Source organism: Zingiber officinale, chromosome 6A (genome assembly GCF_018446385.1).
Source record: "Zingiber officinale cultivar Zhangliang chromosome 6A, Zo_v1.1, whole genome shotgun sequence".
NCBI classification, from domain to species: Eukaryota; Viridiplantae; Streptophyta; class Magnoliopsida; order Zingiberales; family Zingiberaceae; genus Zingiber; species Zingiber officinale.
The window spans coordinates 18,646,165-18,660,351 of NC_055997.1; the positions used below are offsets into that span (position 1 = coordinate 18,646,165).

The following is a 14,187-nucleotide window of genomic DNA, read 5'->3' on the forward strand; positions in this document are numbered from 1 at the left end:
ATAACAACAGCTAGCTTTTAACCAGCCAACAACTATTCTTCTAAGGTTTTATTATATCAATTATTCTCAGCCTTAATATTATCAATTTTAATAATTAATCAAATAAATTTAAAATATAAAAAATTTTAAACAATCAAATATTAAATTGAACTCGATAATATCTAAATGGATCAGTCTCAAACCAAACTTAAATTCATAAAAAGAAATCAAAATCAAACATAACTAATTATTTTAACAATTTGATTCATTTTAATTTAATTTAGCATAATTTAATTATTTTTTAAATAAATTTAAATATGTTAAAATTTAACTCGGCTAATTTTACTTACAGCCCTATCAATAACTTTTAAATCAGACCGTTCGAGACCGGGAGTATTTCAGAGCTCAGCCACAAGAACCAAAAGGCTTCTCCACTACTATTTTTTTTAATTAATAAAGAGTGATGTCATATTTCTTTTCCTCGCAAATATCTTTTAATTTATAAATGTGGAAGTTTGACCCGTCAATTATATCCGATTTTGAACTAACCAAATTCCTCGCGAATTTCTTTCTCTATTCCCACTCGCGGAACCGGTTACCGTGTTCGCCACATTCCCAGTCTCACCACCTTATGCAGGATCCGTTACAATCCCACTCGTCGCATAGTCTGTTAGTCCACAATCATGAACCGTCAAGCCGCTTTGCCCAACGAGATGAACGTGTAAAATTTGCGCATTGTGTCTTCGATAAATTGGTTATTGTAGAGGATCCTGCATAAAAACCGCTTCGCTATGGCACAGCTGTAAGGCGGTGATCGTACCGCAGTGTCGCCACACTATAACAGCATTGTAACCGTCCGCTTCTCCACCAGATCTGTCGCCGGGCTTCTCTCCCCTGACGGCGGCGGCGGCGGCGATTTTTCTCTGTTCCTCCGCCATGGCATTGCGTCCACGCGTTGTCGCCCTCATAGTCGTCCTACTTCTACTTTCAGTGGCGGATCTTGCTTCCTCGGAGATCTCGCCGTCGCCCTCGCCGGCCGCCGGTGGCCCGATCCGGTCGCCTCCTGCACCCCCTCCGGTGATTTCTTCCTCACAGACTCCTCTCTCTTCTCCACCGCGCAAAACCCCTCTGTCTCCACCTCCCGAGGCGCCGTCCCAGACCCCGATCCCACCCACGGCAAGGATCCCCGCGCCAGCGCCCAGCGACGCGGTCCCGGGTGCGGCAGCCAGCGAGAGCGCAACGGGTGATCAGGGAGGAGGTAGCGATATGGGCGGGAGGAAGAAAGCGGCGATCGCGGTGGGTTTGATACTGGCGGCAGGGCTCCTCGCGGCCGCGGCGGCGGTCTACAAGAAACGCCGTGACAACGTCCGGCGGTCCAGGTACAGCCACGCCACTCGCAGAGACATTCTTTGAGATTCGTAAGACGAAAACCATGGACTCTTCCAGAAGACTGAGTTTCAATTCTTTTCGTTTTAGATTATGCGAAGATTTTTTTCTCAGTGTCCCGAGATGCATATATTCACTAGGCATTATATACATAGTTTGATTCGGTTATGTCTTTGCTATAAATTCGTTCTGCGTTCTTTCTGTTCATCGCCTTGTGATGATGATATATAGTTTGATTCGGTTATTTCTTTGTCATAAATTTGTTCTGCGTTCTTATTGTTCATCATCTTGTGATGATATTTCTAGAAGGATGAAGTAATAGAGGGCTGACTATGAAGTCAATATTACGTTGATTTTGCGTTAACTGTTGTGTATCGACTAGGAAAATATCTTTTTAATTTTTACAAGCTTTTATGTATCGAGTAGATGATGCAAATTGTAATTAAATTATCAAAAAAGGAAAAAGAGAGGAAAAAAAAGGGGAAGAAGTAAAGAAACAACCTGTATGTCATCAAACAATGCTTGGCGTGGGTCCGTGAGCTATGCCTGACAATGGGCTGGGCCTGGTTGGCCCATGACTGAGCCCGCTGCACCATTTGATATTTTAAGAAATAAATAATTAAATAATTTAAAATAAAATTTTCTTTTAATTTTAGAAATAGAGGAAAATAAGAAATTATAAAAAAAATATTTGTTTTTTTTACTTTCCTCATCTAATCAATCTATATTTTAACACTTTATCTGCAATTAAAACAAGAATTAAACTCTCTTATCTATGCTAATTTGCTAAACAAGAGACAGTCCCTTTCTAAATCTCTCTCCTAACTTACCATCATAAATCTAAAATAGTATTTTTGGTTGGAAGACGGATTTAGTGGTTAGGTGTTTAATTATTTTTTTGAATAAACGATAATTTTTAATTAATTAAAAATATTTAACGCTTTTTTATAAAAATAAAAATATAAAGTGTATAAAACTCCAACACTATTTACAATTTAATATTTACTATACAATTTAACTCCACTGGAGAATCCCGTCGACTCGTTCCTCCATTAAATGCCCATAAGGAAATGGGAAAAAGCGACTGTTAATTAATGGCGGATAAGGAGAGAGAGGGAGGCGGCATCAGTTACAGAAGGAGTTGAGAAGTCGACATGCTCTGAAACCACCTGCGTCCTTTTCCTCTTTTTACATCGCACTTATTATTACTGCGCCGCGGTTAAAGCACCAGTAGAGGAAACCAGAAGCAGACAAAGCCCTCCGACCACCATCCTCACGCAGAGTGAGTAGAGACAGAAAGGGGGGAGAGGGATGGAGAGGTTGCCGTCCCTCCAAGTGGAGTGAAGAAGAAGAGAAGGAGATGGTGCCGATGGAGAAAGCGAGTGATTTGCCGTCTCTTATTTAGCATAGAAAGAGGAGGAGGAGGAGTCCTATTGAGTCGTCGCTCGGATTTCCCAGCCGTCGCCTCTTTGGTGGCTCCCTGCTATTGTTGCTTCTGTGCATATAAAGAACTGGGAAGAGGAGATGTCGGCGGCGGAGGAAGAGTTGAAGGTGGTAACTCGGCAAGGGATAAATGTTGGTGAGGAGAAGGATGAGGGAGTCGACGCCGACAAGCTTAGCTATGAGATTTTTTCTATTCTCGAGAGCAAATTTCTCTTCGGCTACGACGACCACAAGCTCTGGGTCCCAAAGGCGCCGCCTTCGCAGGGCTACGGCACCGGCGATCCGGCGGCGCCCGATGTCAGGAGCCAGAGGGGCAAGGTCTGCTTGCTCTGCATCGATGGCGGCGGCGGCGGCGGCATGAGGGGGATCCTCCCCGGAAAAGCCCTCGCTTATCTCGAGCAGGCGCTCAGGTCCAAGTCTGGCGACCCGGACGCGAGAATCTCCGATTACTTTGACATTGCAGCAGGAACCGGCGTCGGGGGCGTCTTTGCCGCCATGCTCTTCTCCACCTGCGATGGCCGCCGTCCGCTCTTCTGCGCGGACGATACTTGGCGCTTCCTCTCCGAGCATGGAAACAGGCTCTTGGGCAAGGCGCCGCCCTCGTCCCCATCTTCCTCCTCCTCGTCTTCTCCTGGTTTTCTCTGCGGCGTCTTCCGCGGCGGGGGTTGTGGCGGTGGGGCGTCCTCTGCGACGCTTTCCATGGAAAGGGTGATGAAGGAGGCTTTCGGGGAGAAATTGACGCTCCGCGACACTATAAAGCCGGTGCTGATCCCGTGCTACGACTTGCAGACCTCGGCACCTCTCGTCTTCTCGCGCGCCGACGCATTGGAGAGCCAGAGCTACGACTTCCGGCTGTGGGAGGTGTGCCGAGCCACATGGGCCATCCCGGGACACTTCGAGCCAGCGGAGATGCAGTCAGTAGACCGCACCACCACCTGCACCGGCGTCGACGGCGGCCTGGCGATGAGCAACCCAGCTGCCGCGGCCATCACCCACGTCCTCCACAACAAGCAAGAGTTCCCCTTCGTCCGCGGCGTGGAGGACCTCCTGGTCCTCTCCCTGGGCTGCGGCGCCGGCGGAGCCATCCCTGCAGTCCCCGGAGAGGAGCAGCGCAGAGCACGGCGTTGGAGTAGCAGGGAGTGGGCGCGTCCCGTCGCCCGGATCGCCGCCGACGGCGCGGCCGACCTCATCGACCAAGCGGTGGCGCTGGCCTTCGGCCAGTGCCGGAACTCCAACTACGTCCGCATTCAGGTACCGGCCTCACTCACATCCTTCCATTCTGGGGACGGGCAGGGTGGAGGACCACCCAGTGCTGCGTTGGCACGTCGCTCAGGTGGCGCCATGGCCACGAGATGCCCTGTTTCCTTCCTGAATTAGGACAAAATGTGATCTTTAGGTGGGAGAAACACAGATTCCGTCTCCCTTTGTTCTTGTGTATTGTGTTTCTTCAGCAAAGGAGCCAACGCCTCTGGCGTCGGTGGCGGTGGTGATGGTGGCGGCGGAGGTGTGTGATGGGCAGAGCTCCGCATGATTCGCCATCTTCTGTGGCATCATATCGTTAAGAGGCCAAGAGCTTTGAATGGCGTTTAACCTGCTCAAACACTGGATTTCTTCAGGCCTTTCACTATCCTCTGTCGTCCCGTCGGGACACTGTTCGCTTGTTCTTTGTCTTAAAGAGTGAAATTATTGATTGGTTTACTGCCCCAATAGTAACCCCTTTAAACCCTAAAGTGAACACGATAGTTTTCCTCTCTCTTTTTTGGTTGTTGTGGCGCCAATTTGATTGTCCTGGAAACTGAATAATTTCATCAAGCTTGTAAGGGTTTTAGTAGATTTACCTGTTCTTATGGTTTTGATTGCAGGCAAATCCATCGACGATGGGGAAATGCAGAGCGGATGTGGATTCCGAACCAAGTCCTGCAAATGTGAAGGCCCTGCTTGTCGCGGCCGAAGAAATGCTGAAGCAGAGGAATGTGGAGTCGTTGCTCTTTACCGGGAGGAGAATCGGAGAGCAAACGAACATGGAGAAGCTGGATTGGCTTGCGGGGGAGCTTGTGCTAGAGCACCAGAGACGGAGCTCAAGGATCGCTCCCACGGTCGCATTCAAACAAGCTTCTTCCAAATCGAACTAGAACTTCGCGCGGCAAAAATAAAAAGTAATCATCTTTTCTTTCATTCCTCTTGTTTGCTGGATCTTGCTGGTTTTTTCATAGCAGATTAGCATTGATCTCGATAGGATTTGAAGAGAATCAAGGAAATGTCGAATGATTCATGGCTATGCTTGCAATTGATATGTTTCAGATTGTTCCAGGAGCATTTCCATTCCCTTAAAACAGAAGTCACATACCTTGAGATTGCTATTTATTCACCAAAGGCTTGTTCTCGTATCGTATACACCGCATCCTCATTTGCTTATTTAGTACTCTTGGTTCGTCTCTTCGTATCATTTTCTTAATGATAATAGTTAAGAACTAAATAGTATAACTGGTTTCTCCATTCTCGAGCAAAGTATCCTTCCTTATGGAGTCCTGTAGTAGGTCTTTGTCTCCAAAATTCCTTTAGCAATATGAAAGTTTCAGCAAGACCTTGTTCACTCAAAACACAGGCCACTTTGCCGACTAAACTTATGACTCGACATGCTTTACAAAGAACTTGTCCATCTTATTTGGTAATGTTTAACATCCCCCGAAAGAAACCTGTTCATTAGGCCTCGAATGGTCGTGGCATCATGTAGTGGGACTTCATTTTCCATGTCTTGTGACTTTTTCTATAGCTTTGCACTGTGGTATTCGAGTGTAGTTCCTTTCTCCTTTTTCAAGTGTTGTTTAACCGATAAGATTCATGTCAGCGAAAGATGAGATGAAGAGTCTCATTAACTTGAGCAAGAGTCTCATTAACTTGAGCTGGAGAAGACCTGTCAAAAGAGACATGGAGGGTTTCTTTACATGACAATTAAGCACCAACTCCTACCCTCCTTCATTTAACTATGCCATGTATGTGCGAGAAGGTTCTTCGGTTCACTGGTTCAATGGTGAACCGGAAGAACGACTAATTCATCGTCTCAAATGTTGTTGAGCTTTAAGAGCCGTATGCGGTACCTGGCTTTTTCATTGTGCTTGAACTTTGAAGGCACTGGGGATCACTTTGCTACTGCCATGGCCCATGGGGCAGCTTTAGCAACTTTCACTGGGCTAGGCAAGCTTTGCTTTGTAATGTTTTCTTTTGTGTTTTGCTGATTCAAAGTTGTCTTCTCGATACACACTGGTCTGATCCTGTTAGTCTTTTTATGAAATATTGATGCAAGAGAAAGTGGAAAAGATGAAGACCAGAGTTTGTGAAAACAACACTAAATATTCTAAAAGCAAGCTATATATTGCAAGCCTAAACAACTGCCACATTTATTTTCTTTTTGTATTTTTGCAAATATCAAACATAACTTTAGCAGTTGAATGCAACCATGCAACAAGTGATTAGCAGACGTCAAGAATATACACACCTGATTTAATCTTTTCAACATGCTACACTGCTCCAAAGAAGCCATTATTCCAATTCTTTCATACTCACAAAACCACACACCCAACGAGTAAGGCCTTCACCATCTGGAGGCATCGCATCATACATGGAATGAATCATCATCAACAGCATTGTGCCTCTTCTTGCTCTTCAGAATTGTCGTTGACCCTGATCTCCAGTAGCCTCTCCACTGGCTGCCTGCATATCGGACATCGATTGGTCTGGTACCTTAGAACCTTTGCGCAACCGTTGCACATACACTGAAACAAAGCCAGAATCAAATTTTGATCACCAAGTGTAGATTGTATTTTTACAAACTTTTACGGCTAAAAGATATGGAGGTTAAAGTGACAGCATAAAATCATGCATTTCCAATAAAAATCATTCATAAAATCAGATATGATAATATTGTTAAATTACCATTTCTAGTGCATGATTAGCAGTGACAGGCAACCAAACCCAACTTTTCCAACAGATAACTAATATATCTTCTTAGGACAATTTGAATTAGCAAATAAAAAGATTGGTAGGACAAAAGTTCAAAGCTTCAAACCATGCATAAAATATTTTACGATGAGATAGTACAAGTTCTACAAGATAAAAATATATACTACAAATGAAAATTGTGGTCCTGTGTTTTGGGGAAACCCAATAAAAAATCATGGGAGCCAAAGGTTACAAACTAACTGTTAAATGTATTATAAAATTGGTATGATGTCTGAAGCTATGCTTAATTAGACAGTTTCACTTTCTACTGGGCATAGAAAATGTATCCATTAAGAAATCAACCCACAGCACAAGGACTATAGCAACAGAACATGCCCCATGAAATCAGAATATAAAAACATTGGTAATGATAACCAGCAATGCTCTTAAAATGATGACAATAATAAAGGAAACAAAATGATTTAATGGCCATTATCCATCAAAGCCAGTACTAATCGTGGTATTAAAAGAATTCACTATGAAAAAAAAAAAGTTTTAAGCAAATTTTTTCCAATCTAATGAGCTGATTAGTATCATTTGACTGAAATGGGTCTTGGACAATTGTGTACGGCTAGTCTACCTCAGAAAGAAACCATAGGAAAACAGACAACGCAGATGAGATGATTAAAGTTACAAAGACACCAGCAAATACTAATGTCTCTAACTACCAAACAATTTTCCTTTCAGATATTGCAAGGATAGTTATAAAAAAAAATTTACACAAGAAACAGACCATAAATGCAAACATATTTACAGATTAAATTAAAGGGCTAACCATGTGTCTGCAAGGGAGGACAGTGGTATCACGTGGTTCAGATAGACAAATCACACATTCTTTTCCCGGGTCATTTCCATCAGTGTCATTATCAGTTGAGTTCCCAATGCCATAGATCTCTTGCAGCTCATACTTTGTCTTATTCACCCACAAAATCTGCTTTACTACATGAATGTGATACTCTCCATTCTCTTTCTTCTCAAATAGAGCCTGTGTAATCTGAGAGTTTGGAATTATCAACTTCTGGTTTTCACCAGTAGCCACTTGATCCATGGAGGGACAAGCTTCTGCTTTTACAGCAAGGGGGTATGTATCTAGGTCCATCACTTTCATCAAGTCAACCTCTTCAAAACTAGTTAAGTCAATTCCTGCTCCTGAAGGTTGCCTGAACTGCTGACCTAAACCTTGCTTGAACTGTACTGTAACTGGTTTAAGAAAATCATCCTTTGTTGCAGTCAACTCAGAGTCTGTACCTTCTTTCGCAAAGAAGAACACAGTGATACTGTTTGCAGGAAGTACATTAGCAAGGATCAGGCAAACTATTCGAAAAGAACCAATCCTAATAATTCCCTAAAACAAAAGGAAAAAAGAGAAAATATATTCTTGAAAAAACATTGAAAATATGGGAAGTTCACTTCATGTAGAAAATGGTCCTATATCTATGTTCATAACAAACCATCTCGTAGTAGACCAAAAAAAGCCACATTGTCAATCCTCTTTCTTGTTCCAAGCTTGCAGAAGCTATTACACCAACAATGAGTACCAGTTCTTTCATAGAGCCAAAGGAGGACATCGGGTCTCCTAGTTGTTCCAAGGTAGATCCGTAGATGAGTCTTGACAGAGATTGGAGGCAAGGGAAAAGACACTATAATCCTCACAAGATGAGAGAGTGAATTGGGGAGAGGCAATTCTTATAAGTTTGACATTATATAGTTTTTTGAGAAAGAGCTTCACAATCCACGTTGAATCAAAATCTTGGTCCTCCATAATTTTATGGTCCAGTTTACTTGGCTGTTGCTGGCTCGTTCATAAGCTTTATATTCCGATCTTGATCTAGTTCAGGAATATTTAGTTCATTTTGTGAAATTTCTGACTTAAAAACATTTTATTTTATGGAACAGTTGATCATTACCCACATGGTCTTTAGAGACTAAATTGCTTTAGCAATCAATATGTTAACAAATGAGCAGTATCCTCTTACATGATCTTTAATTAAAAAATCAAAATTAGTGCCTGCACTCAGAACATAACCAGATGAAAAATTAGAGGAACAGAGTTGATACTTGGAAGTATCCAATCACACACCCTTTTGAAACTACAAGAAGCTGAATTTGCATGTTATATACTACACAGCTAGTACCGTGAAAGAACATGCATACATCTACTAGATTATACGATTGGTAAGTTGGACTAAGGATTCATAATTAGAGAAGCTATAGTACCCTGAAAAGCTTAACAAAGAAATAACTTGCGACATGTTAAAGGGAAAGGAATATTGAAGGAAACCAACGAGACAGATGAATGCTGTGACTTCTTAGAAGTCCATTTTCTTAGAGACTTGGAAGCTACAAAATTACTTTCGAAGATTTAACAAAAGGAATACACTTTGGAGCTTTGAGGAAATGAGCCATCCAGTCTAAGAGGAATCCTAGCAAGTTGACCACGAAAAAAAAAAGGTTGATTTTTTCAGTTAATAAAAAAAATGCTTGTCATCTTCATAAGCATAGAAAATTTGATTGTGAAACATTGGTAAGCATGTGATGTGCGCAGGTGTAAATATAGACGACAAGATTATGATGTTAAAAAAAAAATAAAAGATATTAAATCATTATAAAAGAACGCCATCATGCACCTGGACAATTATTTTTTTGTGGGAGGGGGAAAAAACAGAAGAATGGAAGAAAACAAGCTTACCTTCCTGCGACGGTGGCATCGAAATTGAAAGCGACGAGGAAAAAGCCAGGATTCTCCTCGTCAGGCTCGAGTCGGAGGCTCTCCTTCTTGATGTTAACGTCGTTCCTGATGGTGACTGCCGTTTGGTGCTGAACGTAAGGGAGCGGAGGAGGCGAGGGAGCATACGGTGGATACCTCCCGCTTCCCACCCATCCAGGGTGCTGGGCCGGGTACTGTCCATGTACCCCGCCGCCTCGGTGGTGGTGGTGGTCGAAGGGAGCCGGGAGGGGAACCGGCATAACCGGCGGCGGAGGAGGGTAGTAATCGTATTGGTAGTGCTGCGGCGGGTGGTTCGCGGTGGGAAACTGCGACGGGTAAGGGCTTGCCGCCGCGAACACGTAGCGGTTGGCAGATAACTCCGGCGGAGACTGTTGCTGCGGAGTTGGCTGTGGAGCGGCAGGTTCCGAGCCGGAAGAGGGAAGGGGCTGCTGGTGACGGCCCGTGCTCCTTCGCCGGACAAAGCGAAAACCGGCTCTTCCGCCGCCGTTTTCCCTGCTCCATGTGTTACCCATTGAAAAAAAGTATCGATCGCGATCAACTTGTTGCCGGAGATCGAAGAAAAGAACTTAAGATCGTGGATTGCAAGAGGAGTCGATGCCAATTTGGGGATTTTGCCGAGAACAAAGAGAGGAAAGGCGAGTAGAGAGAGAGAGAGAATGGAGAACTATATCGCAACGGAACGGAACAGACATTTTTGCATGAAATCCTCATTATTATTCAATATTGTCCAAGTCACTCCTTGTTCTTGTATTACGTCCAGGAAGGTTTCATTTATTAAAGGTAAAATAAAATGCAATACTTATAAATCAAACTGCTCGAAGGTTCATTAAAAGCATTCTAATATTAGTTAAAATTACTCTAATATTAGTTAGAAGGACTACATATATAATAATAAATCTTGCAATGGTAAATATGCACTACAACAAAAATTATGAATTCACGAAATATTTCAAAAATAAATTTGTGACGAGGGGCCACAGGCCACTAGGGAAAAGAAGAGGGCCCCGTCGGCCACTCAGTGAGATTCCAGGTGAGCATATGAGTGGGTTTGGACCGCAGCACAACGAGTGGTGGCCAGAGCGTTCCAAATCTTATTTATTTATTTTTCCTATAAAATAAATTACTTAACTGATCAGTGATGATATATGAGTAAAATAAAGAAAAATCTCCAATCAGAACTTAAATTTTGTATGTAATCTTCACCCATAAAAAATTTTGTTTCCACTCTGTAAAGTTTTATTTACTTCAATTCCCTCATACAAATATTGTGACCTAATTACCCCTCAGATTTTTTTTTTGTACAAAAGGTCCAAAAATAAATATAATTTAAAGAAAATCTAGTATATTTTCTATCCAATTGAGTATCATTTAAAGAAAATCTAGTATATTCGAGTATATTTTTAATTAAAATTGTCCTTCATATATTTTAGGTATAAATAGTCTAAAATGAGTATAATTTCTATTAAATTCAACATTTTAAACTAGAATCAAGTATATTTTCTATTAAATTGAATACGACTTTTTTCCTATTTAATATAATTCTTCCTAAATTTAGTACCATTTGAAAAAAATATAATATATTTTTCATCCAATTGAGTATCATTTAAGAAAATCTAATATATTTTACATCTAATTGAGTACCATTTAAAGAAAATCTAGTATATTTTTCATCCAATTGAGGTGGAAAAAGAATCGTACTCACTTTGATAGAAAATATACTAGATTTTAGTTTAATTGTATTGAATTTAAGAGGATTTATACTCATTTTTAGACTTTTTATACTTAAAATATCAGGGGCAATTAGGTAAGTATATTAGACTAGGGAGTGAAAAGAAAGAATTTTTCCAATGGGGAGTGCATGTAAACTTGTGTTTACTAATGAGGACTGCATGTAAATTTTCCCATGATTTATAGCTCAGTGATGGACTTTATACAAGAGCACAATAAAGTGTAATTTTTTAAAAGAAAATAATAATAAAAAATAAATAATAATAAGTAAATAAATAATCATACATCTTAACAAACTAGCCAGGTCAAAGCTAACTTTTCTCTAAAACTTGCAAACGGTAAGTTTGTGTAAAGAGTGAATGATCTAATGGGCATATCATAACCTACTTTTGACCATCTTAATTTAGCTGAGCATGAAGAGAACCTGATTTAGGCATGTTTCTCTGAATGCATCTCAAGATCGACGGCGGGTCAAGGTCGTGCCAGAAAACTCTCACCTTCTATCGACTAAAGCCATGCAATGCAGCTCGGAGTTAGTGAAGCTGTAGGACGGGAAATGAAATAGGTGAGTATATATTTTTCATTGGAACCAAATCAGTAAGAATAATGGTATCAAGACAAGAACCGAATGAAAGAGGATGAGTATTGAATTTGCTGTGCAAGTGAAACTAGAGTCATGGAACCAGTAAATAGGCTGAGAACTTAGCAGAAAGTTTTGTGCATATATAAGCAACTAATGTAATATTGTGTTCGTGAGATGCCTTATCGCTTCGGTTATCCAGTGTAGAGATTAAGAGATTCTAATTCTTCGGGATTTTGGCATCCTCGAATGATATCTTGGATAATGGTAATTGATTGTACGCCACTTACAATAACTAGAAGACAATCAGTCTATTGACATCGTAACAAGGTACCATTTATTGGTTGGAAAAGCTTGCTGCAGTTTGTGATAATGACCTAGTGTTCCTCTAGGAATCCTAGAATTGCATATAAACAGGGCAGAAAGCTTGAAAAGAACTAGCCCTGGGAGAAAAAAAAATTATTTCGACATTGTGGACGATTAGTTCAATTTTAAAAAACAACTACTTTACCCAACAAAGTGAACAATACTTTCTGTTTTTTTTTCCATCTTGCTCACACAGCTTGCAAGCTATCAGTTGGGGAAAAAAACAACAATTACAGAAAGGAAACTGCTTTTGGATCAAAAGAAATTAAAAATAGTATCAAATATTAGATAATATCCAAGCTAACAACTAAGGCATCTAGGTATCAGACATAGTCTATTGGTAAATTCTGCTATTCATTTTAGTTTCATTTCAGTTTCGTTCAGTTGTTTGTGGATTGATAGGATTCTTAAGTTTACTGGAGCAAAAGCTGTGCGCGTATTTACTACAAGTCATCACTAGTGCACAAAGGGCAATAGAGGTTTGAACGGACAGTTTCAAATAATCAAAGGTAAAAAAGCAATTGTCAGCTAATTATTATTCTATAAAAACAAAAATATTCACTTGATAATTTACCAGTTCATAAATTTCACTCCTCTAGGCTCTAGGTGCAACTTCTTCATTAACTTCTCTGACTTCTGCTTTCCACAACTTCATCATAATCTACCTAAAAAAGAGCCATACTCAAATTTAATGCTACAAGAAAAAGAAAATAGGATGCCTTTTGTTAAAGTTGCAACAATGAAAAATTAATAGTAAGTACTTACCAAAGAAAAATAAATTCAGGAGCATGGGTCAACTCCCTGCAATTGTTGTGAATTTTACAACATAAGTGAACCGACTAAAATTACGACTGATAAAAGCGGTGATTTATAAAAGTAAGATTCCTTAAAAATCATTATCAATAAAGATATCTACATTTGATGTTTCTTGGCTACTCTGACAAATTCTTGGCTAGTTAAGTGTCTAGATACTGAACAGTTCGTTAACTTGTACAAATCAATAACATTGAGTAAATGATTAAGAAACAAACTGAATTACAACTAAGCAGCAGCAAAAGTATGTTCCAATTTGATGTTTGGTTGGACCAATAAATTGCAACTGATGCATGTCAGTATCACATGTCTAAATCCATGATCATGTTGATAAATGAGAAAATGAACCAAATATGAGCATTATAATCCTAACAAAGAAAGAAAAAATAATGATCACTAGCAATGCTTGTGCGCCGTGAGACTGAAAAAAAAGTGAACACTTATGGCAAAACGGTTAGGCAATAAGAAATTAAGAATACTGATGCAAATTGATTCTTAATAATTGACAAATATAAGCTAAACGAATTGCAAATCACAAGGACAAAGATGAAGCATACCAGGCGCTCATATCAATGATCAATAGCTACGATCCAAAAAAACGAAAATGACAGCGTCCACAAAAAAAAAATGCCCTACCAAACGATCACATAAATCATCTCCACGCCACAACGAAAAAAACTGAGAAACCCAAATCTAAACAGTTTCAGGAAGAAAATGCAATGGATTAGATGGGCAATCGATCCGACAAAGAACATCAGATCCAGAAAAGTTACTCATTTTAGAGTACCTGAAAAGACGGAGGTGCGACGGATGGAGGAGGAAGCCATCTAGAGGCGAGCGGAAACAGAGAACGAGGGGGGAGAAGGAGGAGGAGGCCGGAGATGGGTGGTGAGGAACGGCGAGGAAGCAGCCGTCGCAGTGGAGGGGAGGGCGGCCGCTTTATTTTTGTCGTCGAATTTATTAACTTGTCGAAGTCGAGCTTATTTCTCTTTCTATTATTATTATTATTATTATTATTTAAATACAATAATATTGTTATAATTTAACAGTAGAGAAAGAGAATTTAAGTGAGGATTGTCTTTATCTTTTATTTTTATCAAACCCCCATAGATAACAATGAAATCAAAATTAATCATCGATTATAATACTCCCCTTAAAATGATTG

The 14,187-nt window shown here is 40.6% G+C and overlaps 3 protein-coding genes across 5 annotated transcripts; 2 read left to right on the plus strand and 1 right to left on the minus strand.

Annotated features, from left to right (window-relative positions):
• The first annotated feature begins 833 nt into the window (after positions 1-833).
• Positions 834-1,572, plus strand: LOC121993774 (classical arabinogalactan protein 9-like). Its single transcript, XM_042548088.1, has one exon. It carries the CDS (start codon positions 916-918, stop codon positions 1,390-1,392), a length of 477 nt encoding a protein of 158 aa, XP_042404022.1. The 5' UTR covers positions 834-915; the 3' UTR covers positions 1,393-1,572.
• Positions 1,573-2,419: 847 nt separating this feature from the next.
• Positions 2,420-5,124, plus strand: LOC121996001 (patatin-like protein 6). The gene is made up of 2 exons (XM_042549801.1): positions 2,420-4,059; positions 4,671-5,124. Exons 1-2 carry the CDS (start codon positions 2,890-2,892, stop codon positions 4,938-4,940), a joined length of 1,440 nt encoding a protein of 479 aa, XP_042405735.1. The 5' UTR covers positions 2,420-2,889; the 3' UTR covers positions 4,941-5,124.
• Positions 5,125-6,181: 1,057 nt separating this feature from the next.
• LOC121996002 (probable E3 ubiquitin-protein ligase LOG2) lies at positions 6,182-13,982 on the minus strand. Of its 3 annotated transcripts, none has more exons than XM_042549804.1 (7): positions 13,810-13,981; positions 12,975-13,010; positions 12,784-12,874; positions 11,688-11,805; positions 9,497-10,027; positions 7,583-8,084; positions 6,182-6,581 (listed from the first exon to the last, which is right to left on the minus strand). In XM_042549804.1, exons 5-7 carry the CDS (start codon positions 9,772-9,774, stop codon positions 6,444-6,446), a joined length of 918 nt encoding a protein of 305 aa, XP_042405738.1. In that variant the 5' UTR covers positions 9,775-10,027; positions 11,688-11,805; positions 12,784-12,874; positions 12,975-13,010; positions 13,810-13,981; the 3' UTR covers positions 6,182-6,443. The 3 variants fall into 3 exon arrangements, with proteins under 3 accessions (XP_042405738.1, XP_042405737.1, XP_042405736.1); XM_042549803.1 differs by having other exon boundaries at positions 9,497-10,643; positions 13,810-13,980; XM_042549802.1 differs by lacking the exon at positions 11,688-11,805 and having other exon boundaries at positions 13,810-13,982.
• Between the last annotated feature and the right edge of the window lie 205 nt (positions 13,983-14,187).